This window comes from Bos grunniens, chromosome 17 (genome assembly GCF_055505025.1).
Source record: "Bos grunniens cultivar Pamir isolate PY7600 chromosome 17, Bosgru_T2T1.0, whole genome shotgun sequence".
Classification (NCBI taxonomy): domain Eukaryota; kingdom Metazoa; phylum Chordata; class Mammalia; order Artiodactyla; family Bovidae; genus Bos; species Bos grunniens.
The window spans coordinates 65975001-65998491 of record NC_141181.1 but is presented as its reverse complement, the minus strand read 5'-3'; the positions used below and the strand labels follow the sequence as shown (position 1 = coordinate 65998491).

Below are 23491 nucleotides of genomic sequence, written 5' to 3'. Positions count from 1 at the left end.
CAGGGAACCAGGAAAAGGTGTCCAAGTGCAGGAGAAACGTGACCAGCAGGACACCTACTGGGCGTCACCCACCCTGTGGGGCTGTTTGTCCCAGATCTCACAGGTGTTCAGGACAACCCAGTTGTACTACCTGTTGTTCCCATTTGGGTGATGAGAAAGCCGAGGTTCAGAGAGGAGAAGTGACGCGCCCAAGGTCACCAAGATCAGCTTGGAGCCCGGCAAGTTCCATGGCCTGAACCCTTTCTTTTACAGCAGGTTGGGGGGAGTTGGGGGGTGGGGCAATGAAGGAAGCCAAATTCCAGTGTGATGGTCATGGACTGCTGAGAGAGGGCTGAGCAGAGCGGCAGATCAGGGGTCAGCACAGTGGGTTCTGGGGGCAGGGAGAGGGAGCCAAAGACTCGGGGATCCCCAAACTAAAGTCTGTCTGCCTCCAGGGAGCTCAGGGGCCTGCATCCAGCACCACCCCCATTCTCCATCCCCAGGGGCCCCCGACTGTCCCGGTCTCTGCTGGGTGCAGCATCTTCGTCTGAACACCTGACCTTGCCAGGTGACAGTGCCTGGAGGTCACCGGGTACCAGCCCTGGAGCCCCGGCTCCGTCCACAGACTGCAGGCATGACTGCATTCTAAGATGCCGACTCAGACTCTCAACCTGATGGGATTGAAATGCTGGTTGTCTAGGCTACACCCTCAGACCAATCAACACAGAATCTGGGAGGGGGTCCCCAGGGTCAGTGTTTTGAAGAATCCATGGGTCATTTGAGGTGTGAACAGAGCTATGATCTAGTAGGTCAGACTCCAATCCGCCAGTATTTCGATATAAAGCCCAAGAGGCATCTGAGAGCCGTGGTTCACGGGGCCCTGTGTTACCTGTGAGGGGGTCTGATCCACCACGGCCACCGAGGTCCCCGGGGACGACTCCGGGAGGTCAAACTGCACAGGAACATCTTCCTAGAAAGTCACACAAGTTCAGCATCAGTTCCTTCCGCGAGCTGAGGGGGAAGAAACGTCTGGAGGAGGCTGAAGAGAAGCGAGGGCTTGAATCTCACACCTTGGCCCTTTTTACTGTTATTTTTCATCGTGGTACTATACACATGGCATGAAATTTACCACTTAAACTATTTATTTGGTGGTGCAGGGTCTTGTTTGCGGCGTGTGGGCTCTAGTTTCCCTGCCCTGCCCTGTGCTGTGCTCAGTCGTGTCTGACTCTTTGTGACCCCAGGGACTGCAGCCTGCCAGGCTCCTCTGTGCGTGGGGATTCTCCAGGCAAGAGTACTGGGGTGGGTTACCGTGGCCTCCTCCAGGGGATCTTCCAGAACCAGGGATTGAGCCCAGGTCCTCCGCACTGCAGGCGCATTCTTTACCGTCTGAGCCACCAGGGAAGCCCCTAGTCCCTGACCAGGGAGCAAACCTGGGTCCCCGCATTGGGGGTGTGGCACCTTAGCCTCCGGACCCCCAGGGAAGTCTGCATTTAAGTCATTTTTAAGGGCGTAGCTCATCGGCAGAAAGCACATTCACATCGTTGTGTAGCCTTCCCCACCATCCAGCCCCAAAACTTTTCATCTTGCAAAACTGAGACTCGGCATCCAGTAAACACGAGCTCCGTGCTTCCCCTCCCCATTTCTGTCTCTATGAGTGTGACCACTCTAAGCATCTCACATGAGCAGAATCACACAGGATTTGTCCTTCTGTGACTGACTTGCTGCAGTATAGTGCTGACTTGCTGACTTGCTTAGTATAGTGTTCTCAAGGCTCATCCAGTCCCAGCATGTGTCAGGATTTCCTTCCTTTTTATAGTTGAATGACAGCCCCTTGTATGAAAACATCACATTTGTTTATCCATTCATCCACTGATGGACACATGCGATGCCTCCACCTGTTGGCTGTTACGAGTAATGCTGTCATGAACACTGGTGTACAAATCTCTCTTTGAGACCTTGCTTGGAATCCTTTAGGGTGGATACCCAGAAGTGGAATTTCTGGATCAAATGGTGGTTCTATTTTTAATTTTCTGATTAAACACCATACTGTTTTCCACGGCAGCTGCACCACTTTTTATTCCCAGCAGTCCACATGGGTTCCAGCTCCTCTACATCCTCCCCAGCAGTTCTTACTTTTTGTTTATTTTTAGTGGGTGTGAAATGGTATCTCAGTGTGGTTTTGATTTGCATTTCCCTAAACTAGTGATGCTGAACATCTTTTCATGTGTTTATTGGCCATTTGCTCATCTATTTTGGAGAAACAGCTATTCATTCCTTTGCCTGTTTAACCATTTTCTTATTTATCTTTGGTTGTGCCGTCTTTAGTGCTGCGTGGACTCTTCTCAGTTGTGGCAAGCAGGGGCTACTCTCTAGTTGTGCAGGCTTCTCACTGCAGTGGCTTCTGTTGCAGAGCATGGGCTCTAGGGTGTGCCTGTTTCAACAGTTGCACCTTCCAGACTCTAGAGCACAGGCTCAGTAGATGTGGTGCGTGGGCTTAGCTGCTCCAAGACATGTGGGATCTTCCTAGACCAGGGATTGAACCCATGCCTCCTACATTGGCAGGTGGATTCTTTACCATTGAGCCACCAGAGAAGCCCTTTGCCCATGTTTAATCAGGTTCTTTGTTTTTATCCTTTTAGCCTTGGTATGAGAAGAAAGGATACAGACCAGGATCCCAAGAGCATCCTAATATTGTCCATCCTGCAGGGTTGTCAGCAATCATGGTGAGGTTATCAGGAACTGACGACTCAGTGCAGACCCTTCTAATATTTACTGAGCACCCAATAAGTGCTGGGCTGAGTGCTAGAGAGAACAAACAAACTCTGGAAAACAACAGCTGGCATACAAAAGTAATCAGAAATGTCCAGACCATGCAATGTTCAAAGATATTCATCACGGTGTTGTTTCTAACAGCATAGATGTGGAAATCTCCCAGGCAAACTCCGGGAGATGGTAAGGGACAGGAAGCTTGGTGTGCTGCAGTCCATGGGCAGTCGTGTCTGCAAAGAGTCAGACACGACTTGACTACTGAACAAATGTGGAAATCACCCAGGGGTCCAAAGGAGAGCTGAGATAGAATCTGACGCAACCAGAGACATGCATCCTTTCTAAGAGCTGTGAATGGTGGAGGAAATGTGAACAACATAAGGCTATGAAGAAAAAGCAAACAACAGAATCATATATAGATGGACGTGAAATCTACAGAGAAGACCATGTATGGGGAAATGGCTGGCGTAAGATACTGACAGAGGTAACAGTGGTTGCCTCTGGGTGCTGGGGTAAAGGAGATGGTATTTTCTGCTTCTGGACACTGATTTGCACTTGCCAGTTTTTAAATAAAGAACATGTTTTACTCTGATAATAAGAAATAAAGTGAAATATTATGGGGAAAAACATGATGGATGCTACCACATGCAGAATGCCTAATACAGATTAGGCATTTTCTAGACCACTTCATCAAATGTTCAAAACAGTGTCTTTAGAAGGTGTGGTAACACCAGGGAGGAAGGAGGGAGTAGATGCCAGGGGGCATCTGGGGTGCTGGCGATGTCTCCTCTCCCCTGGGTGGTAGCTGTGTGAGTGTGCTCAGCTGGACAAATTCACCAAGATGAGACGTATACTCTGGATTTAGGCACTTGTCTGTGTAAGTGTCGTAGTTCAATCTAACTTTTTTTAACGAAGTAAAGGCAGGCATGCAGGAATGAGCCTGAGCATCCTGACCCGCTTGCAGAGCCTCCTGGAGGGCTGCTGCATGTCCTCCTTTGGTGGACGCTCCCATGCTATGACCCAGAGACTGCGCAAACCACACGGTTTTCACCCACAGGTGAAAAGGGCATGAAGGGCCTTCCACACAGAGGCTGCACCGAACTGCTGGAGAACACTTCAGCTTGGGTGTGTGGGTGAGGAGGAACTGATCAGCCCAAACAAGGGATAGCTGTGGGAGCAGGGCCTGAGGAGCCCCAAGCTCTGAACCGTAAGAGAAGTGTAAGAGGCCATGGGAGACAGAGGGAGATGGGGGAGGAGCAGAGGCCCTGGCAGCGAGGCCTGCACTTTGGGTTTTAATCAGTGCTGGACCAGACAGCATGAAGCTAAATCCAGGATGAGCACCAGAAGCCCCAGCCCAGCCCAGCCATACCTCCCGGAATCGCTCCAGCGCCGAGACGAAGGTCCGCTGGTAGAAGAGCAGCTGCAGGCGCTCGTGGATGTAATTGTGGCACAGCTCCTCGAAGGTGGCAGCCCGGTCTCTGCCCTGGTGCCGGGGGTTCTGAAAGCCCGGAGAGTCCACCACCATGATGGAGGCCATGGAGAGGTGGTGGGAGGAGAAGGATCTGTGGGGGAAAGGAAAGGGGCCCCGAGAGGACATGGAATCTTAGAGCCCTTCTGGTCCAGGCCCCCCACTCCCCCATCACAGAGATGGAGAAACCAGGGCAGCATGCTGGGCAGGTCTGCAGACCCAGCAGAACACACTTCCTGTGGGCTGTGTGACTTTGGGAAAGTTACTTAACCTCTCTGAACATGGGTTTCCCCCAATGTTAAATGGTGGGAGGGATGAATAGGAAGACCCAGGGGCTGCAAAGAAAAAAAAAAAGGAGCTAAAGTATGGGAAGTGCCTCCCCTGGACATTGCAGGCCATTAGGACACATGCTCTCTCCACCAGGCCAAGACCGGAGAAAATACTTGCTTAAGGCTGCACCACAAATTTACTATAATGTTGACTAGAGCCTCCTTTTCTTTCTTAGTGACACGTGGCATCAGAAAAACAACTTTGTTCCGTATCTGCCTCAGTTTACAAAGTTCTCTCTCTCTCTTCACCTCCCTGGATCCTCTTGACAAATCTATGAGGGTGGATGGAGAAGGGACTATTTGCATCAAAAACCAAGAGTTAAGAGACTCTAGAGTCACATGTGGGTTCCAACCCTTGCTCAGCCATAGCGGGGCTGCGTGTCTTGGCAGAGTTGCCCAGAGTCTCTGAACGTCCGCCGTGGAAGGGCTAACGATGGAGACGAACTCAGAAGGCTGGTAGGAGGGCTGGGTGTGATAAAACGTCCATGGCTCTGAACGTGGTAAGTGCTCAGTGTTTTCTGCTATTATTCCCATCAGCATGAGCAGTTAGATGCTTTGGAGAGTCCTACGTTTGAACTCAAGCGCTTCGCTGTTATTTTCTGAGGTTTTCCATCTATAAAATGGGGCCAATAAGACACAGCACACAGACATGCTTGAAAATTAAGTGAGTTAATGTTCAGAAAGCCAGACGCCTGCTGGATGCTTGTAAATGGCAGGACGGGCAAGTGTCGTCATCACCAATACACCCATTTCCCGGATTCGGGCTCCCAGAACCCCAGAGCCAAACAGGAAGCAGCCACCCACTTCTTGCAATTCACCGATAAATGCTTCTTCCCCTGAGCACGCACGATCCCCTGGTTTCTAGATAATGTGTCTGCAATCTCAGAGGGTAATTACTCCAGCAGGAAGAGAGGGAGCCGACTCTATGTCTGCAGAGAACCCCAGCTGCGCTGCTGCTACGCACCAGCCTCATCCCTTGAACAGGATGTCGGAAGCCTAATTACGCCTCCCGCTTACACAGAGGAGGGGGGGAAGCCCTTCCACAAGCTCTGGATCGGCCCCACTGGAACTGCTTAGATTTCCCAGGGTTCAGAGCGGCACTCCCCATGATAGAGAACACAGGTTCCCAGTAGTATTACCTGCAGATATCTGCAGTGTTTTATGATCACAATTTAAGAAGAGTTGTTCACAGACATTTTTAAATTTATCTTTTATTTTTTATTGATTTCTTATTAAATTTATTTTTATTTATTTTTTAGCTGTACCACGCGGCATGCAGGATCTTAGTTCTCTGACCAAGGACTGAACTCATGCCCTTTGCAATGGAAGCGCGGATTCTTAACCACTGGACTGCCAGGGGAGTCCCTTATTGACTTCTTTTAATCTTTGCAGTGACCCTGGGGAACAGACCTATTGAATATTTCACAGGTGCACAAGGGGAGGTCAGAGAGGTGAACTGATCTGCCAAAGTCACACAGCCCGTGGGTGGCCAAGGTAGAATTAAAGCCAGCACCATCCAGCTCAAAACCCACTCTCCAGCTCAACAGAACCCCACTCTGCTAAACTCCCCAGGCTTGGGCTCATTCACGTGCTGCAAAGAGACCACTTCTATACCAGAGGGAAGGCTGCCGTTACCTGTTGATGAGCGAGACCACGGCGGCAAAGACCTCTTGGTACAGGCCGGAGGCCATGCCCTCCACACACTCCACGCCCGTCATCTTGAGCCCTGCAGTGGGGAAGAGAGGAGGGTGGGCATCCCGCGGTCAGGACCTTGCCTGGGGCCAGGGACGTCACTGCTGGCCTTAGAGCACCTTCCACCACCACACACACACATCACCCTGCTGCTGAAATTACTCATGTCCTTAGGATCAAGTTCAAGTGTCTTGTCAGGTCCTCCAGGGTCCTGTGTGGCCTGACCCTACCTCTCCTCCATTGTGATTCCTGGTCAGCCAATGTCACCTTCTCAGGGAAGCCTGCCGTAACCACTGCCATGAACCCATTAGGCTAGTTCTCAGGACTATCTTGCCTTTTTTTAAAAAAAAAAACTCTTTATTTTTATTTATGGAGGTAGGTACGCCCATTTCACTGCTGAAGACACTGAGGGCCAAGTAACACTGAGCTAGGTTAGCCTCATGGGGCTACTTGGAAAGTAAACGGTGTTTGCAGACTCCTTATTATCATCATTGTTATTATTATTATTATTGTTGGCTGTTACATGCAGCATGTGGGATCTTAGTTCCTCCACCAAGGATCGAACCCATGCCCCCTGTACTGAAAGTAGAGTCTTAACCCACTGGACCACCAGGGACGTCCCCTTACTTTTTTTGAAAAATTTACTTTTCAAACTGAGATACGATTGACATACAAAAAAACCTGTACATTTTTAATCGTACATCCTGATAAGTTTGAAGCATAAACCCATGACATCATCACCATAGATGTGCCATAAACATAACCATCACCTCTAAAAGTTTCTTTCCTGTGTGTTTGTGTGTGTGTCTGTGTGTGTCTGTGAGAGGGGGAGAGAGAGGAACTTTTAACATAAGATTAACAGATTTTTACGTACAGAATACATTACTGCCAACTGCAGGCACTCTGTTGTACAGTGGAGATATTCATCTACTGATCGCTCTGTCTGTCCTCTAGGGTTTTTTCCTCTCGACTAAATGAAACTATGTACTTTGTGATCAAAATGTCTCATTTCCCCCTCCCTCTCTACCCCTGTCCCAGTAACCACCATTCCACTTTGTGTCTAAGTTGGACTACTTTAGATTTCTGATATAAGTAGCATATTATTCAAAAGTCAAAAAAGAAGGAAATCCTGCCATTTGCACCAACACGGATGAACCCGGAGGACATTGTGCTGAGTGAAGTGAATGGGCCACCGGAGGACACATGGACCCTAGTTTTACAGCACTGACCGCAGCTCATCTTGACTTTCCGGTTATTTTGTTAGTCTGTGTCTCCCACCCTGCCCCCCACTGAGAGTGCCCCAAGGATGGGGACTGATTCTGAGTCTGTTGGCTCCAAATTCCAATTTCTCTCACACAGTACTCAGTAAATATCTATTGTTCCCTCTTTCTAGGGGGAAATTTGGCAGTTTCACAGCAGAAGCCGTAACATGTTGACTTAATAACTTTGCTCTTAGGATTTTATTGTATTGAAATATGCAGAGAAACAAAGATTTCTAGGTACATAGATTCTCCCAATTGTTCATTAAATTGGCAAAAAATCACTTTTTCAAGACAGCTCGAATATCCAAAAAATAGCAAATGGGATAGATAATTTGTAGTCCAACCATATAATAGAATACTTCAAGTCAGGTCTAGAAGAATATTGAATGAGATGGAAAAGTGCCTGCATATAGTGTTAGGAGGAATAAAAAAAGCTTAGAAAACTATTACAATGGTAGCCTCAGTTTTGTATAAACACACACGGGTCCCATTAGAACAGCCAGCCTTGATTAAGGGGCACTGAGCAGAGTGGGGTAAGGAGTGGGGCTCGTATCTCAAACACTGACCCTTAGGTGTTGGTTCCAGCCACGGAACTGGAAACAGTTCGCAAATTTGCAGGCCCTAGGGCTTGGAGAAATAGTTTTGCTTGTACATTCCAGGCCGCCCGCTGCAGCCCCAAAGCATTTCCCATCCCTGCTTTAACTCCACCTGCATCCTGGGTCGTTGCTAGGCAACCCACAGCCTCCCAGCATCTCTCTCAAGCCTGCTGGTCCCCTTCCTGCTTAACATCTGCCCTTGAGATCTCAGGTTGCGAGGCTGACTCAGCTTCACAAAGCAGTGCGTACCTGTAACTGTGCTTCTGTGTGTGTGTACACATGTGCACGGTGTGCATGCATGTGCCATGCATGTGAGTGCAGGTGTGTGCACACGCGCATGTGCACACATGCCTGTACATGGCACCAGCGTGTGCCTGTGCGTGTGCACCCGTGTCGGAGAGGAGGCGTAACCATTAGGCAGACCCCAGCTTACACCAGAGAGCAGAACTGGATGGCAGTGAAGTCTACGACATCAGCCATCAAGCTGAAGTCCCTGGCAGGTGGAGCAGCCCTGTGGATCCAAGGGACCTCTAACAGATGGTGCTAAAACCACAGTTCAAAACAGTGCTACCCGCTAAACCCAGACTCTGCAGTCTCCGGAGAGCTCCTCTTGGAGAGTTCTAAGATACCCGGGGCTCTGAGGAGTCCTCTGCCCTCACCTTCTACAGCCGAAGCATCTGGCCGCCGAGGCTGCAGACCTGGGACTCAGCAGACCCGCCTGCGCAGGTGCAGTGTAAGGGTGCTCCTGCTTGCCCTGCTCCACGTCAGTTCAAAGCACCCCCATTCCTCCGGCTGCTCAGACTCAAGTCCTAGAAGGCGCCCTGGCCCCTTGCTTCTGCCCAGGGCTCATGCCAACAGCTCTAATTGTAAACTAGACCTTGAACTGGCCCACCTCCGCCCATCTGGTCCACCCATCCCTTGTCCAGCCTCCACCACCTCACCAGGGTGACCTGTATCGGTTCCCACCCACTCCTTGCTCTTCATCCAGGCTGGGCTTCACGCAGAATAAACTAATCATGCCATTACCCTGCCTGTGCCCCTCCATGGCTTCCCTCAGTATGAAAATAAAACTCCATTTATAGACTATTCTGTGAGCTCTCTAACCTTATCTACTGTCCTCCCCACCAGACCAACCCTCTTGGCCTTATTTCGTTGTGGCAGGTCAGTCTTCGACCTAGAGTAGGGGCTCAGCAAAGAGCACATGCAGTGGAAAGGCCATGGTCCCTTGGCACCATCCCTAGTGCCCCCTCCCAGGTTTCAGCAGCGTCTGACCAGGACAGAGCACTGTGCAGGAAGGGCCAAGCCCATTTCCTCAGAAGCAGCTTCATTTGCACCTAGAAGGTCCACATACAGTAGACCCTCAATAAATCCTTGATGAATAGTGAGAGGATGCTGGTCTGTCCCCAGAGGGTGGCTCCGCAGGGACCCAGCCCACCCAGGGAGCCCGCGGTGTGGTACCTGAGCTCGCTTCTTCACCCTCCAGGCTCCGCCGGCTCGGCCCAGACGTCACCTGCTCGATGATCTGTCGCAAGTGGTGCTTGAAAGTGGCCGTGTTCAGCTCCTCGTACTCGCAGCCCAAGGCCTCTGCTGCATGGTTGGCCCACTCAAAGCGCATGAACTGCTTCCGGCCCACTGCGCGGGGGACAGAGCAGAGGAGGGTGGTGAGGTCCTGGGCGGGCGATGGGTAAGGGATCTCGCCGCCTCCCAGCCTCTGGGCCGCCCACCCGCAGCAGAAGCCTGAACCACGGGGCCTGGCCCCAGCTGACGGCCTCGGGCAGGAGCCAGCTTTCCCAAGAGACACGTCTGTCCTACTAAGCTGCCACCTGCGTAGTTACTTTTCCAAAACAATTAAAAATATCATCCTCTCTATGGGCTATTATAACGCCACTTAACATCAGCAACAAAGCCTATACAACATGAGCAATGCTTATATGGTAACATTAAACGAAAAGGACTAGAAAAACTCATACTGTAGTATGGCATCAATTGTGTAAATCACTCTAAGCTGCTATATAAATAAGGAAAAGGAGACATATTCAAACGCTTTCTGCAGTGGTTCTGTACTAATTTTGTAATCCGAATTTTAAAATTTAATGATTTACTAAGGCGAACTACAGTTCTACTCTTAAAATAATTTTCTCCCATTTCCTATCTTCCCATCTATGTGTTTCTTTCTTTGAAATAAGAATCACAGCTGCCAACAGAGACTTCTCAATCCATCAGAAAAAGATCATAAGGGTATCATTCTTCAAACAGACATCTTAAAGAATCTGCCTGGTTTAAGAAAAATTTGGAAGTGTGGGGAAAGACTTTACCTGGGGCTTTGACAATATCCACCTGGAGTGGGTAGCCATTTCTTTCTCCAGGGGATCTTCCCCACCCAGGGATTGAACCAAGGCATCCTGCATTGCGGGCAGATTCTTTACCAGCTGAGCCACCAGGGAAGCCCAATAAGAAGCGCTGGCCACTGCTTATCAAGGTCCTCCTACACGCCAGTTACTCAGTACTGATTCTCTCAAGAACATTATTTCATTACCTCCATTTTAGAAATAATTCCCATTTTACATATAATAAAACTGAGATCCAGAGAGGTTACATGGCTAGTAAAAAAGTCCTGCCACTTTAAAAAACGATCAAGAAGGTAAGAACGATGGTGGTGATTATGTGGTGAGGATGGTGGAGGGGACGATGTGATGACGGCGATGACAGTAACGAGAGTGTAACAGTTGCCACTCACCGACCCCACTTACTTCAACATGTCATCTTTGTTCAGCTCATGGCTTTTGGAGTCAGAACACCTGTCTTAGAGTTCTGGGTGTGACACAGAAAAAAATCAGTACATACAAGCCTTAACTACTTATTATTATTACTGAATCTTCACAAAAGTCCCCAAAGCAGTATCGTTCCTACTTTACAGATGAGAAAACTGATTCAGAAGTCACCAGAAATCAGGCTAAATGGAAGAACTATTTCCCCAAAATCAATATGGACTGTAGCCTGCCAGGCTCCTCTGTCCATGGGATTCTTCAGGTAAAAATATTGGAGGTAGCCATTCCATTCTCCAGGAAATCTTCCCAACCCAAGGACTGAACTGGGTCTCCTGCATCACAGGCAGATTCTTTACCATCTGAGCTACCAGGGAAGTCTCTTTCAATATCACCTTGAGAATATTATGACCTTAGGTAAGACTTTCTTTGACGTGGAATCACTGATCTTTTCACTTTCCGTAAGTACCGAGTGAAAGGAAATGTTATATGGCACTATCTTAAATGAGAACCCATTTTTTGTAGGAGGTCACTGAGAGGATGTGGCACCCGGGTGGCCTGTGAGCTGGCCCTGGGCAACTGGAGGGGCGTCACCCTTTGCCCTGCCCCTGGAATGCCCACCCAGCCCTCCCCACTCCCGCAGTGGGCACTGTTACAAGGACGCAGCCTTGAGACAGCAGGGCGCTTCTGAGACCCTCCAGAAGGGCTCTGTGACCCAGGCCAGTGCCGGCCTCTCTATAAATCCCTAAGGTTCTAGAGGGCAGGGGTGGAGACTCACCCACCTTGCAGCGCCGGAGACAAGCCTCATGTGTCAGCTCCCTTGTGTGTTACACCTGCCTCCCTCCCATCTGGAAGGGCTGCCTCTTCAGTCTCTCCCTGCCCCCTCATCAGTGTATGGGGGGCTAGTTTTTGAATCAACACTGCCATCATTTGTCACAAACAGAAGGCAGAGATAAATACAATGTGCGTACAGAGATACCATTAGACTCTAATTAGATACAGTTACCTGGGAGCCTGAGGTCTGCTTTCTCTTTGCTAAAAATAATGGAGATTAGCAAGCATTACAGAGAGGCGTTGCAGGCTACTAGCCCTGAATGAGACATCCTCTTCCTAGGATGGGGCTGAAAGTGAACTCAACAGAACACGACTGTCCAGGTGGCCGATGCCCTTCCCCTCTCCCGCCCCATCGCCTCCACTGCAACCCTCTGAAACGGTCTCTGGACCCTGCCCTCCGTGACCTGTAGCCTTGAGGAGCTACAAGCACTCACAAAGGGGCTCAGTGACAGCTGTGTCTGAAAAGAGGAGCTGGAAATGGACGAGGCAGGCCTCTAAGTCCCGCTGGACTTAAGGGGTATATTTCCAAGCGCTCTGTGCAGCATCCTGCTGGTGAAACCCAGGAGGCACACATGAGCCTTGCCGGGAAAACGCATTTCTGCTTCCAGCCCCCTGAAGCCTGGCCAAGCGCCAAACCCAATCCTGTGGGTCCCTACGTCTTTGTACAGAGCCGGGAGGAGGCCAGGCCTTCTCAGAGGGGGCTGAGAACCCTGGGCTGGCACCCGTGGCGGGGAGAAGGCAGACTGGACGGGAACACGGGCACCAGAGCAGCCAGGGTCTGCTTATGAGGACACTGAGCCACAAAGAGAGCAACCTTCTGAGGTCTCGTGGCTGGTAACGGGCAGACACGAGATCTGAACTTAGCGTCTTCTGACTTCAGCTTTCAGTGTGCTAACCCTGGGCCCATGCAGAAGAGCGTTCATACAGGGATATTGTTCTGAAACCAGAACGGAGCGAAAAATCAGAGTCAAAGGCTTAAAATTCCCCTTGAGAATCTCTTAAATTGCCCATAGCATGTAGTACTGCAGCATACTTCCCCGAGTCCGACTCAGCAAGCCTCCCCTCCAGTGGAACACCAGAGGAAGTGGGTAGCTTGCCTTCAGGGCCCATGACACACAGAAAAATACTTATCGGTAACCCCTGGCCTCACACCTGCCTGTGTGTGGCCGGATTTACATAAATACAATGTTTTCTGACAGGGCCGCCTACCCTTGACACAGCTCTCTGTGAAAGAACTACCTGCAGACACCAGTTCTGTAGTTACGCTCAGTGAAACACAGTCTGTGCATCTCGCCATGGCCTGGGGGATGCACACCTGATGTGTCTACACAGAGCGGGAGGACGGCTGAACGACCCCGGCTCATCTCCCAGCTGCCTTGGGAGGTGTGCAGGCTGAAGGCTGTTAGGCCTGATTTACAGCAGAGGCCACCAAGACCCAGAGAGGGGAACACCCTGCCCCGAGTCACAGCCGTAAATGGTGACCAGCCCTTGAGTCTAGGTCCCTGGGCCCTCTGGTCATGGCATGGGGTTAGGGGCAGCTCTGGGATCCCCAAGATCTCACATTTCAGACCTGGCCTGAGCACACATGTGGGCTGTAGGTCAAGTCAAAAGGCAACAGGGCCACACTTCAGAAGGCAGCATGGTGGGCGGACCAGAGCAGGAAGGCTGCCGCTGTGCCACCGTCTGCCCCGGGGTGTGCTCCCACTGCTGGAGGCCTTTGCTCACACGGGCATTTGCTCAAGCACAGGGTGTGATGGACGTGCCACGGAACAAACAGCCCTCAACCAGTGGCTGCAAGTTTGAAAGCATTAGTTGCTCAGTCGTGCCCGACTCTTTGCGACTCCATGGACTGTAGCCCGCCAGGCTCCTCTGTCCATGGGATTCTCCAGGCAAGAACACTGGAGTGGGTTTCCATGATCTTCCTGACCCAGGGACTGAAGGTAAGGCCTTTTGAGAGCAGTTGCTCTGGGTGGGCTGCCGTCTATGGGGTCGCACAGAGTTGGACACAACTGATGTGACTTAGTAGCAGTAGCAGCAGCAGCAGCTCCAGGTTATGCTCTATGCTGACCCCCAGAGCCTCTAGCAGAGTGGAGCCCCAGCTGCCTGCAGAAGTAGCTGGTTCTGGTGACAGGCTCTTAGGGCTGCCTTCCTTCCCCACGCCCCTCCCAGGGCTTCCTGGGATCACCTCCCACACGCAATTCTAGCCCCTGAACCCTTATATCTCAGCCTCTGTGCCCATTTACAGTGCTAAGGCTCAGAGACAGTCTCAGATGCTGATCCCAGGTAACATGATTTGGTTTGGTTTTTCCTTCAATTGGGCTTCCATGGTGGCTCAGACGGTAAAGAATCTGCCTCCAAAGCAGCAGGTAGACCCAGGTTCGATCCCTATGTTGGGAAGATTCCCTGGAGAAAGGAATGGCTGCTCACTCCAGTATCCTTGGCTGGAGAATTCCACGGACAGGGGAGCCTGGTGGGCTACAGGCCATGGAGTCACAGAGAGTAGAACATGACTGAGTGACTCAATTATTGAGGCCAAGAGAAGGTTCTCTGGAAGTGAGCCAAATTCCTGGCATGCTGCTCTTTTGGTTGTGTGCCTCTGTCTATCCCTAGAAACTGTCTGTACATACGGGGTGAGGTCTGGCCCCACCCACCATGCTACCAAGGGCAGAAACTCCCTGGGTGACCAGAGGGCTGTGGAGCAGGACAGAGCGGCCACACGGCCAGGGTCAGAGTCTCCCAAAGGGCTCCTCAGAGCAGGTGTTCCCTGGGGAGAAATGGATGCTGTGTGGTATCACTTTGCCCATTGTTTGGTAACATAAGTTTCTTAACTGCAGGACATCTCAGAGCCTTTAAGGAATATGGTATGATGCTCCAAGAAAGGGACGTTCTGTGCAGACGGATGTGGCCTGGGAATGCTTTCAGACCAAGATGGTCTAACATCCCATGAAGGAAACAGTGGCTTAGCTGAAAGAGCCCTCCATTAACCAGGTGACCCTGGGCAAATCATTGTACCTGAGTCACTTGCCCAAGATCACTCTGCTGGGAAGAAGCAAGCTAGGACTTGAAGAGAAGAATGAACAAACGGAAATGAGAGAAAGAAAAGAGAAAAAAGGGAAGGAGTGAGGGAGAGTGAGGGAACTGCAGTCTCTGAGATGCTGAGATCCATTTGCAAAGGCAGGTTTTCCTGTTTACGTTCAATACAAAAAAAAGAGGGAAAAAAAAGACACGACCGTCTTTCCCTTGGGCACCGTCAGTTCAATTGCTATCAGTTACTGTGGCCTCCTGCATTTATCAATGACCAGGTGACTTTTCCGCTGAGTCACTGGCCGTTATGTGACCTATCTGTAACGCTGGTGCTCACATCTCACACAGAGGTTTACAGTTTGGAGGTCTGTGAAGGAGGGGCCACCTGCAGGGAGGAGATGAGCCTGAAAGGCCATGGGTGCCCCGAAGAAGGCGACGTTGCAGAAACAGACTGCTCGGGTTCAAATCCCACCCCTGCTGGCCGAAGCCAGGTGATGTTGGGGAAACCGTGCCACCTCTTTGAGCCTCAGTTTCCTCCGCTGTGAAATGGGCGTCTACCCCCAGGGCGTTCCTGTGAAGGGCCAGTGGAGTTACAGGTGCAGATTGCTAAGCGCAGGATCTTCGGGATAAATATCAACCTTTGTAACCATGACCACACGCTGAGATTTCTGCCCAGGGATACCAGGTCAGGTTCAGTTGTTGGGATCCTGGAAAATGGGGCTGTCTTAGAGGCCAGAACTTTAAGGCTCCTCCTGAGTGTTACGTTTCCTGCCTGTTCCTGCTGCCCCTGGGTGCCATGCAGCCCCAGAAACCTGGACAGATCTTAGAGAAGTCATCTGTCCCTCTGCACAGTGAGTGAGCCCCATAAGGCCTGGTCAACAAGCCACCGATAAATCATTGCTGAGTTGTTCAGAATCTACCATCAACTGGAAAGACAATGAGTGGACCTCTCTGGATACTATGGTGTTCCGGGCAAAAATGGCTTGCTGGACAAGTCAGCAGCAGCAGCATCTGCTTAAACCAAGCAAAACGGGCCACTCTTCTGCAAGACTGCTCAGCACCATGAGTCTGCTGCTGTGCATCAGCTGATAGGAGAAAGGGAGCAAGGGTAGGGGTCTCCTGGACTAACTGATCAAGCAGCTGGTGGGGAAAGACTGGCATGGCATCTTTGGGGTGGTGGGTGGTCATGGGAAGAACCAGATATGGCAGTTTTAGACCAGGCTGCGAGATCTCGAGCAGGACATCTGAGCCTCAGTTTCCATATCCATACAGCGGGGTGGTTCCTCTCCCAGGGGGTCACTATAAGGATGAAACAAGACACTGGATGTGACGCTGCCTGGGAGTGTCCTCAGGGCAGCTGATCCGAGCTGAGAAGCAGTCACCAGGGAAAGCTCAGTGGAAGGCATCACTCATCACCTGGGGGAACTGCAGGAGCAACAGCTTGAGGGGTGGGACCAGTAGCCAGTGAGTGACTGACCAGTAGCCTGAGGCCACACAGTTTAAACCAGGATTAAACCTGGCCCTCAGTCTGATGCTCCTCCTACATTCTGGGGTCCCTCAGCAAGGTAGGCTGAGCAGGGGTCCCTCAACTTATCAGACTGTCTCCTTTGAAGCTGGGGCCCAAGGGAAGCCCAGAAAAACAGCGGATGTTTTCGGAGTACTCACCACATGCCTGGTGCTGTGCTAAGTGCTTAATCCCATCAGGGCAAGAACCACGTGAAAAGGTGTGATTACTAATCTCTCGCATATTCATGACACCATGGACCACGCAGCAAAACATGGCATGAATGGGGGGAATCTTCAAAGACAGAACTCCCTGGTCCCAAACTGGGCTCCTCCCCTTTCCAAGTTAGGACCTTCAATAACTTCCTTTGCCTTTCTGAGCCTCCACTGACTCACCATAAAAAGGGTGTAATTCTCCATATCGTTCAGTCATGTCCGACTCTCTGCGACCCCATGGACCGCAGCACACCAGGCTTCCCTCTCCATCACCAGCTCCCAGAGCTTGTTCAAACTCATGTCCATTGAATCGGTGATGCCATCCAACCATCTTATCCTCTCTCGTCCCCTTCTCCTCCTGCCTTCAATCCTTCCCAGCATCAGGGTCTTTTCCAGTGAGTCAGTTCTTCGCATTAGGTGGCCAAAGTATTGGAGCTTCAGCTTGTAACCATATCGGGTTACAAGGATTAAATGGAATAACCACACAAAGCACTTAAGTCATGCCTGGCAGAGAGCGGACTCAGCAAATAGTGACAGGTAATAATAATTCCATCATCATCGTCATCATTGCTGTCAGCAGTATCGCTATGCTCTGACTCTGAAGGGTGAGACGTGCTTTTATGATGGGAGTCCTCACTGAGCCATAGATCGCTGGAGTCTCTGATGAGCAAGGCTAAAAGAGATCCCAGAGAGTGTCTATACACCCTCATTAGGCAAGTCCTTTCCCCTCTCTGAGCCTCAGTTTCCTCATCTGTAAAATGGGGTGATGGTGCCTACTCCTTTGAATCACTGAGATGAACAAAGCTCTTAGCATAGGACCTGCCCCTTGTAAGTACTTGATGAATGTCAGCTGCTGTTATTACTTATGGGAAACAGAGGTCATAAAGAGGGGAGGGGCTTTTGCTGGGCCAACCTGAAGCCGGTCCCTTGGGGGTTCCAGCTGCCTCACACCTCCCTCCCGAAGCTCGGGGCTGGCGGCAGGAATGCCTTCTAGCATCAGCCACTTCAGGGGTTTGTGGCTTTTTAAAATATAATTGTTTACATCCCACAGCAGCCATTCCAGCTTAATGAATGAATTCAATATGCTCAGAAAACGCAGAATAAATCCTTGCCTGTGGCCCAGAATAGGCCGGGCTGCGGCAGCTGTCGGGCAGGGAGCCAAGCCACCAGCTGGGGCCTGTGGCAGAGGAAGGGTGGGGCCAGGACATGGCCCAGGGGGTGCCGGCCTTAGGGCTATAGGGCTGTGCTGGGGCTGTGTGGGAAACCTCTCTTAATCCCAAGCACCAGTGCCAGGGTCTGAGGCTGGCACCTGGCTGATGGGGACACCGAAGCCTCAGGCCTTGCTCAAGGGGCCACCACACCTCTGCTCACAAGGGCTCTTCTGTCTGACACACCCTCCCTGACTCCCTCTCAGTTTGGGAGATTCAGTTCAGGGTCCCAGGTCCTAAGACGCCTTGGGGAGAGGACCCTGCTGAACTTTAGGTGTCTCCTGTCTATTTCTCCTGGCATCTCCAATGCGCCTGTCTGGGTCTCCCTCCTTGGATCAGAGGGGAATTGTGTCCTGGAAAGTGAGGATGGTGGTGCCGAGGGTCTGCCGTCCAAGGCACAGGGAAGATAGGAGAGGAGCGGAGGAGGGAGCAGTGGAGAGAGAGGAACGGGAGAAGTGGAGGGGGCCGGGGGAGCGTGGGGGGGGGAGGGGAAGGATGGGGAAGGGGAGCAGCATGAACTCAACAACGGCCCAGGTGTCCAGGGGCCCAGACTCTTGCTCGACATCCCCCACGGGCATGTGAGGGTGCCGTGACCAGAACTGCGTGAACAAACACCCAGGGTGGGGAATTGCGCTGTGTTCATGGAAGCACCCAACCTCAGACACACCCCTCTGGTCCCGCAGGCCCAGGAAACCACGCCTCCAGAACGCTCACCCCTGCACCGCCTCTACAGACAAGGATGCCCACAAGGTGCTGTTTACAATCCCCCCAAAGCAGGAAACTGCCGGAAGGCTCATCAGCTGGAGAAGTGCCACGGAGACAGAGACCCCTCCCTGGGCAAGCCCCGCAGCCAGCGCAGACAAGACGGGCACCACGGCATCCTGCGAGCAGCATGGTCCACCCTGCCCAGATGGGGAGAAGCAGAGCTTGTCATACGGAGCCACTGTGAACCTGTTTCTGAACCAGTAACGGCGCCCCACCCATCCACCAGGGCGACTGTCACAGGCATAGCTCACGCTCGATCTCAAGGGCCTGAGGAGCTGGCCTGCGGCTGGGACCACAGCAACATGGCCAGGGCCACGCACTGGTTTTCAGAGAGAATGCAGCCCTGGCCATGGCTACGGCCACAGGGAGGAGTCAGGGGACTTAACCTGTTACTGTTCCAACTACTGATGAGTCTATGACGACTTCAAATCAGAATTTTAAGGAAAAAAGCCAGCCTGCTGGGGCACTGGAACCAGCCTGGAGCACACAGTCATGGTGGACACATGACCCAACACGTCTGTCAAATCCCAGAGAATGTACACCACCGAGCTGAACCTCAGGGTACACCAGGAGCTTCAGTCCATAACTGTGCGTCAATCCTGGCTTGTCAGCTGCACTAAACGTCACCTTTGCACCTTAACAGCGGTCGCCTTCCAGGGCAGGAGGACCACGGGAACGGGGAGCGGCCTGCTTCCGACATTCTACGTTCACTTGCACTGCTTCCATTTCTCACAGGAAGACAACTTTACGGTGTCGCTTGTGCAGTTGTTTAAAAACAATAAAAAAGGCTTAAAAGTCTGTGCCAAGTGCCTGAATAGACACTGACTGCTTCACGCTGACAGCATTGATATTACTATTCCCCTTGGCCTTCTGGGGTCCTGCCTGGGCTTGAGAAGCATCAGGCTGCCTCCTCCCATCCATGGACAGACTGCCCTGGCTGCTGGATGTCGGGGGTCCTGGTAGAAAGCGGGAGGCTGGGCCCTTGTCATTGCTGCCATCGTCTCTCCTTCCTGCGGGCCCCTTGGGGCTCCCCAAGTTACAGCCCCATCTCCTCGGGGTCTGACACCTTTATCAGGGCAGGCAGGAGTGGTGGCCGATCAGCAGCCTCCCTCCATCATCCCGTTACGGGGCCATCCTTGGGTTACACATGGGCCCGAGTGTGTCAGGCACTGCGGTCAGTGACAAGGAGACTGGTAAATTCAGTGATTGACAGATAAGTTAAACCTCCCATCAGGCTTTAGAGCCGAAGGAAAGCAGGCAACTCAGCCATCAGGGCAGACACCACCCGTCCTGGTTATCTAGATTCTGAACATTACTGTCATTTTACGGAGTCACGAGGGACAGCAGGCAGAGTGACAGAGGCTCAGACTTTCCAGGGCGGGTGTATGTCGTCTCTTACAGCTATGGGGCCACAGGGATTGGAGAGGATTGAAGACCAGCCAAAGCCAGTGTGGCAGACTCAGGCTTTGAGGGGAGATACTGCAACAGGGGACAGATTTTCCATTAATAATAACAGCAATAATAACAAGGGTCATTGAGCTATACATATTCAAAATGAGTACCGCAGTCCTCCCAAGGACACGGGGAGGCACACAATTATTATCCCCAATCTTCAGATGAGGACACTGAGCCTCAGAGGTCAAGAGGGTCACAGATGGCAAAGACACACACGGGTCCACCTGCCCCGAGCCCATGTCGGGAGCCTCGATTCCTAGCTCCTCTGTCTCGGTTTCCCTTCGTGGATGGCCTTGCAGATGAAGGGAGACTGCAGGCTGGGGACGGACCTGAAGCTGCTCTGAGCGGTGAGATGGAGGTCCCAGGACGGTCAGGGGAGGTCCAGGCACCAATAAGGCACCTGAGGACTGGGCCAGGTAGGCGGCCTTACAGAGGAGAGGGACACTGGCTGCGGAGGCGGACAGGTGCTGATTCTAACTGTGGCTGCACCGGGTGATGCCGTTTGACCTTGGCGGTCTCACATAACCTCTCTGAGCCTCAGCAGCCTGCACTGCCAAGTGGGAATTCCCTCCCTACCTGCCAGGCTTGCTGGCCTTTGGAGCTGTGACACAGAGCGTGGCGGTAGTGACCCTGTGTGACCGACTGAGAAGAGGGGAAATAGCTTTCATGCTGCTCTCTGGAAGCTTCCGGGGAGCCGCCAGGCCACAAGGAGGCCCAAAGAGGCCTCTGGGAGAGCCCAGAGCTCTGAGAAGCGGAGAGAGAGAGGCGTCTGGCCTCCCAGCCACTCCACCCCTACTGTTTCTGTGTCACCACCTCTGACCGCAGCCCAGCCAAGCCCTCCTACACTGCAGACCCCTAGGAGCTTGGGGCGACGGTGAGACGAGACTTGAAGCCATGGGGCTTGGGGCTGATTTTTTCCGCAGCACGGTCACCGGCCCAGTCACAGAGTTGGCACGTGCTAGAACCCTCACGTCCCCGAGCCCCAGTCTGTGTCACTCCTGACCACTACCCTCACACAGTCCTTGGCCCCCAGAACCTTCATCAAAGCTGTGGAAAGAGCACTTGACTGAGTCCGGAACTGGACTCCAGCTCTGAAGCTGCCGTTCACTAGCACTGAGAGGTCACCATGTGCCCTAAAGCAAGGAGCCACACCCGCTGGAGGCTTGAGTTCTCCACCCAGTATATGGGCCTCAGGATTGCCCCCACCCAACTCCGGCCCACCGTAGGGGCAGGCAGGCACTGCCGCAATGGAGACCACTGATAACGGAGTGCTCTGCAAAGAGAAATGCTGGGGCTTGTGGCACATCCCACGTGCCAGGTGGGATGCAGTCTTGTGACCAGTGATGGAGAAGGTGGATGGAGTTTTACCATTTTACAGGCACAGGTTAAATCACACAGGCTGGTTCCGCCCCCTGCAGGGCCCAGGATGTCCCTCCTTCCCACCTGCCTCCTTGTCAAGTGGGCTCCAGAGAACATCTGTTCGCTGCCATTCAACACCCACGGGGGCTGGCTGATTGTTCCATGGGCCACATTTTGCCAAAGGGAAGAAACTTGAGGTTGGATAAATGGTTCCCTGGTGGCTCCTGAGGGATGGTCTGGGCCATGAGTCTTGGTTAACAGCAAACCATCCCTGTGTCAAATCACCCGGGGTTTTCTGCCTGCCATGCTGAGGCGGCCCCCAGGGCCCCTCCCGCTGACTTCCCAAGGGCTCCATCAGGGACCGTGAGCCTGGGAGACAGAGGAGGAGGCGGCAGCGCAGAAAGACGGAGGGATGCGGCCTCTTGCTAACTGACTGGCTGAGCCGGGAGCCACCTGGCCTGTCCGTGGGAGGAGGCCCAGAGCCCCAGCATTTCTAGCACCTTGATCGTGGGTGAGACCCTAGACGGCTCTCCACCACCCTCTCTCCCTCTTAGGAGGATGTACAGGTGAGCCCTGGAACTTGGCCAAGGTCACACACAGCTAAATAGAGGCTGAGCTGAGATCTGAGCCCAGGACCAGCTGACTTTGAGCCACCCAGGGCCCTGCGCCGCCACATTCTGGGAACAGATGTTCTCTCTGACATTGCCCAGGGCACTGCTGGTGACAAGGTGACCCAGAGCCCCACAGCAGCCAGCCTCCTGAGGTCAAGAACACCATGTCATAGGGGCTGAAGGGACTGAGGAGGCAGTAGGGGAGGGCCACGGTGACAGCACCCTGCAGGCACTCAGGGGTCAGGGGAGGTTTAAAGGGACTCCCCCAAACGAGGAGGGTCAGATGAGCCCCCAGGAGTGTGCTGGGACTGGCTCCCTGGGGAGAAGCCAAACTGGGCAGGAACCATGAGAATGCAAGGACCACGTGGCTACCTGAGGGCCTGGGCCCCCATGGAGGGGACCAACCTGCCCACACGTGCTCAGTGGCCTCTTATGGGACCACTGGGCCTGGGAGCTGCTGCACAGGGCTTGTGGCTGGCACCTGTCATGAATGTGCCTTTGGTCTTTGCAGTTCCAGGCACACCCCTCCTAAAACCCTTGGAATCTCTGAAATGGTGATGGTCTTTTGTCTGCTAAGGAGACGAGCAGTGGCTGGGGGACCCTAGATGGTGTCAGGACAGGGGCTGATCACCCGAAAGACCCATGCATAACTAGAAACTGGGAACTTTCAGTGCCATTCCCTCCAGGGAGGAGAGAGAAGAGGCTGGAGATGGAGTGAATCGCCAAGGGCCAATGATTTAATCAATCACACCCATGTAATGAAACCTCCAGAAAATCCCCGACGAGGGAGCTCAGAGAGCTTCCAGGGTGCTGGGAGGCCCACACACCAGTGAGGATGGAAGCCCCTTCTTCTGCCGCCTGCCCCATGCGTCTCTTTCACATAGACGTTCCTGAGCTGTGTGCTTTATAGCAGATGCTGGTAAGTAAAGCACCCTCTTAACCTCTGTGAGCCATTCCAGCAAGTTATCAACCCAAGGAGGGGTCTGTGACCCGTGTCTGAAGTGGTATATGGTCTTGTGGGACTGAGCCCTTGACCTACACAAACTCCAGGTAGTGTCAGGAGTGGATTAAATTGTAGGACACCCAGCTGGTGTCCAGAGAATCAGAGGATTGCCTGATGTGAGTAAAAGCCCACACCTTTGGTGTCAGAATTGTCACGAGTAAAAACAGCTCAGGGTGCCCCAGAGAAGACCTAGGACCTGAGAAGACAGAGGTCACAGCACATGGGGCCAGGGAGGCCGTGGATGTGGTCCCAGAGGCTGGGCTCAGCGCCTGGACAGACTGGGTCCAAATCCCAGCTCTGGCTTCAGCTGCATGCCCCAGGGGATGAGGATGAACCTCTCTGGCAGGCCTCGGTCTCCTCATCTGTAAGATGGGTATCTTACAGTTCTTACTCCTCCTAGGCTGCTCCAAGGTTGTGCAGCGACCTCACGTCTGTAAGCATGCGGCCTGGGAAAACAGGTCAGTTTTTCAGCAAGGGATGACCCAACCAGCCTATGCAAAGTCTAGGGCAGGGGAGTGGTCGTGGCAGGGAGACCTCATTCTGGACATACCAGCTGTCGGATGCCAGGTGAACTACACTCCTCCTCTTACAAAGCTCCTCACTGTGAGCCAAGTCCTGTGCTCTCAGCACTGGCCCTGACTCATTTAACCCTCACG

General features: G+C 52.5%; 1 protein-coding gene across 6 annotated transcripts in view; it reads right to left on the bottom strand.

Moving 5' to 3' along the window:
* The window catches only part of MYO18B (myosin XVIIIB), a 233054-nt gene that overhangs the window by 162489 nt on the left and 47074 nt on the right, over positions 1 to 23491 (bottom strand). For all 6 annotated transcript variants that reach the window (XM_086345996.1, XM_086346001.1, XM_086345999.1 and 3 more), the window contains 4 exons: positions 9551 to 9724; positions 6178 to 6268; positions 4115 to 4307; positions 869 to 949 (listed from right to left, as the gene is read on the bottom strand). In XM_086345996.1, coding sequence (XP_086202122.1) covers positions 869 to 949; positions 4115 to 4307; positions 6178 to 6268; positions 9551 to 9724 — 539 coding nt within the window. The remainder of the gene's footprint in view (positions 1 to 868; positions 950 to 4114; positions 4308 to 6177; positions 6269 to 9550; positions 9725 to 23491) is intronic.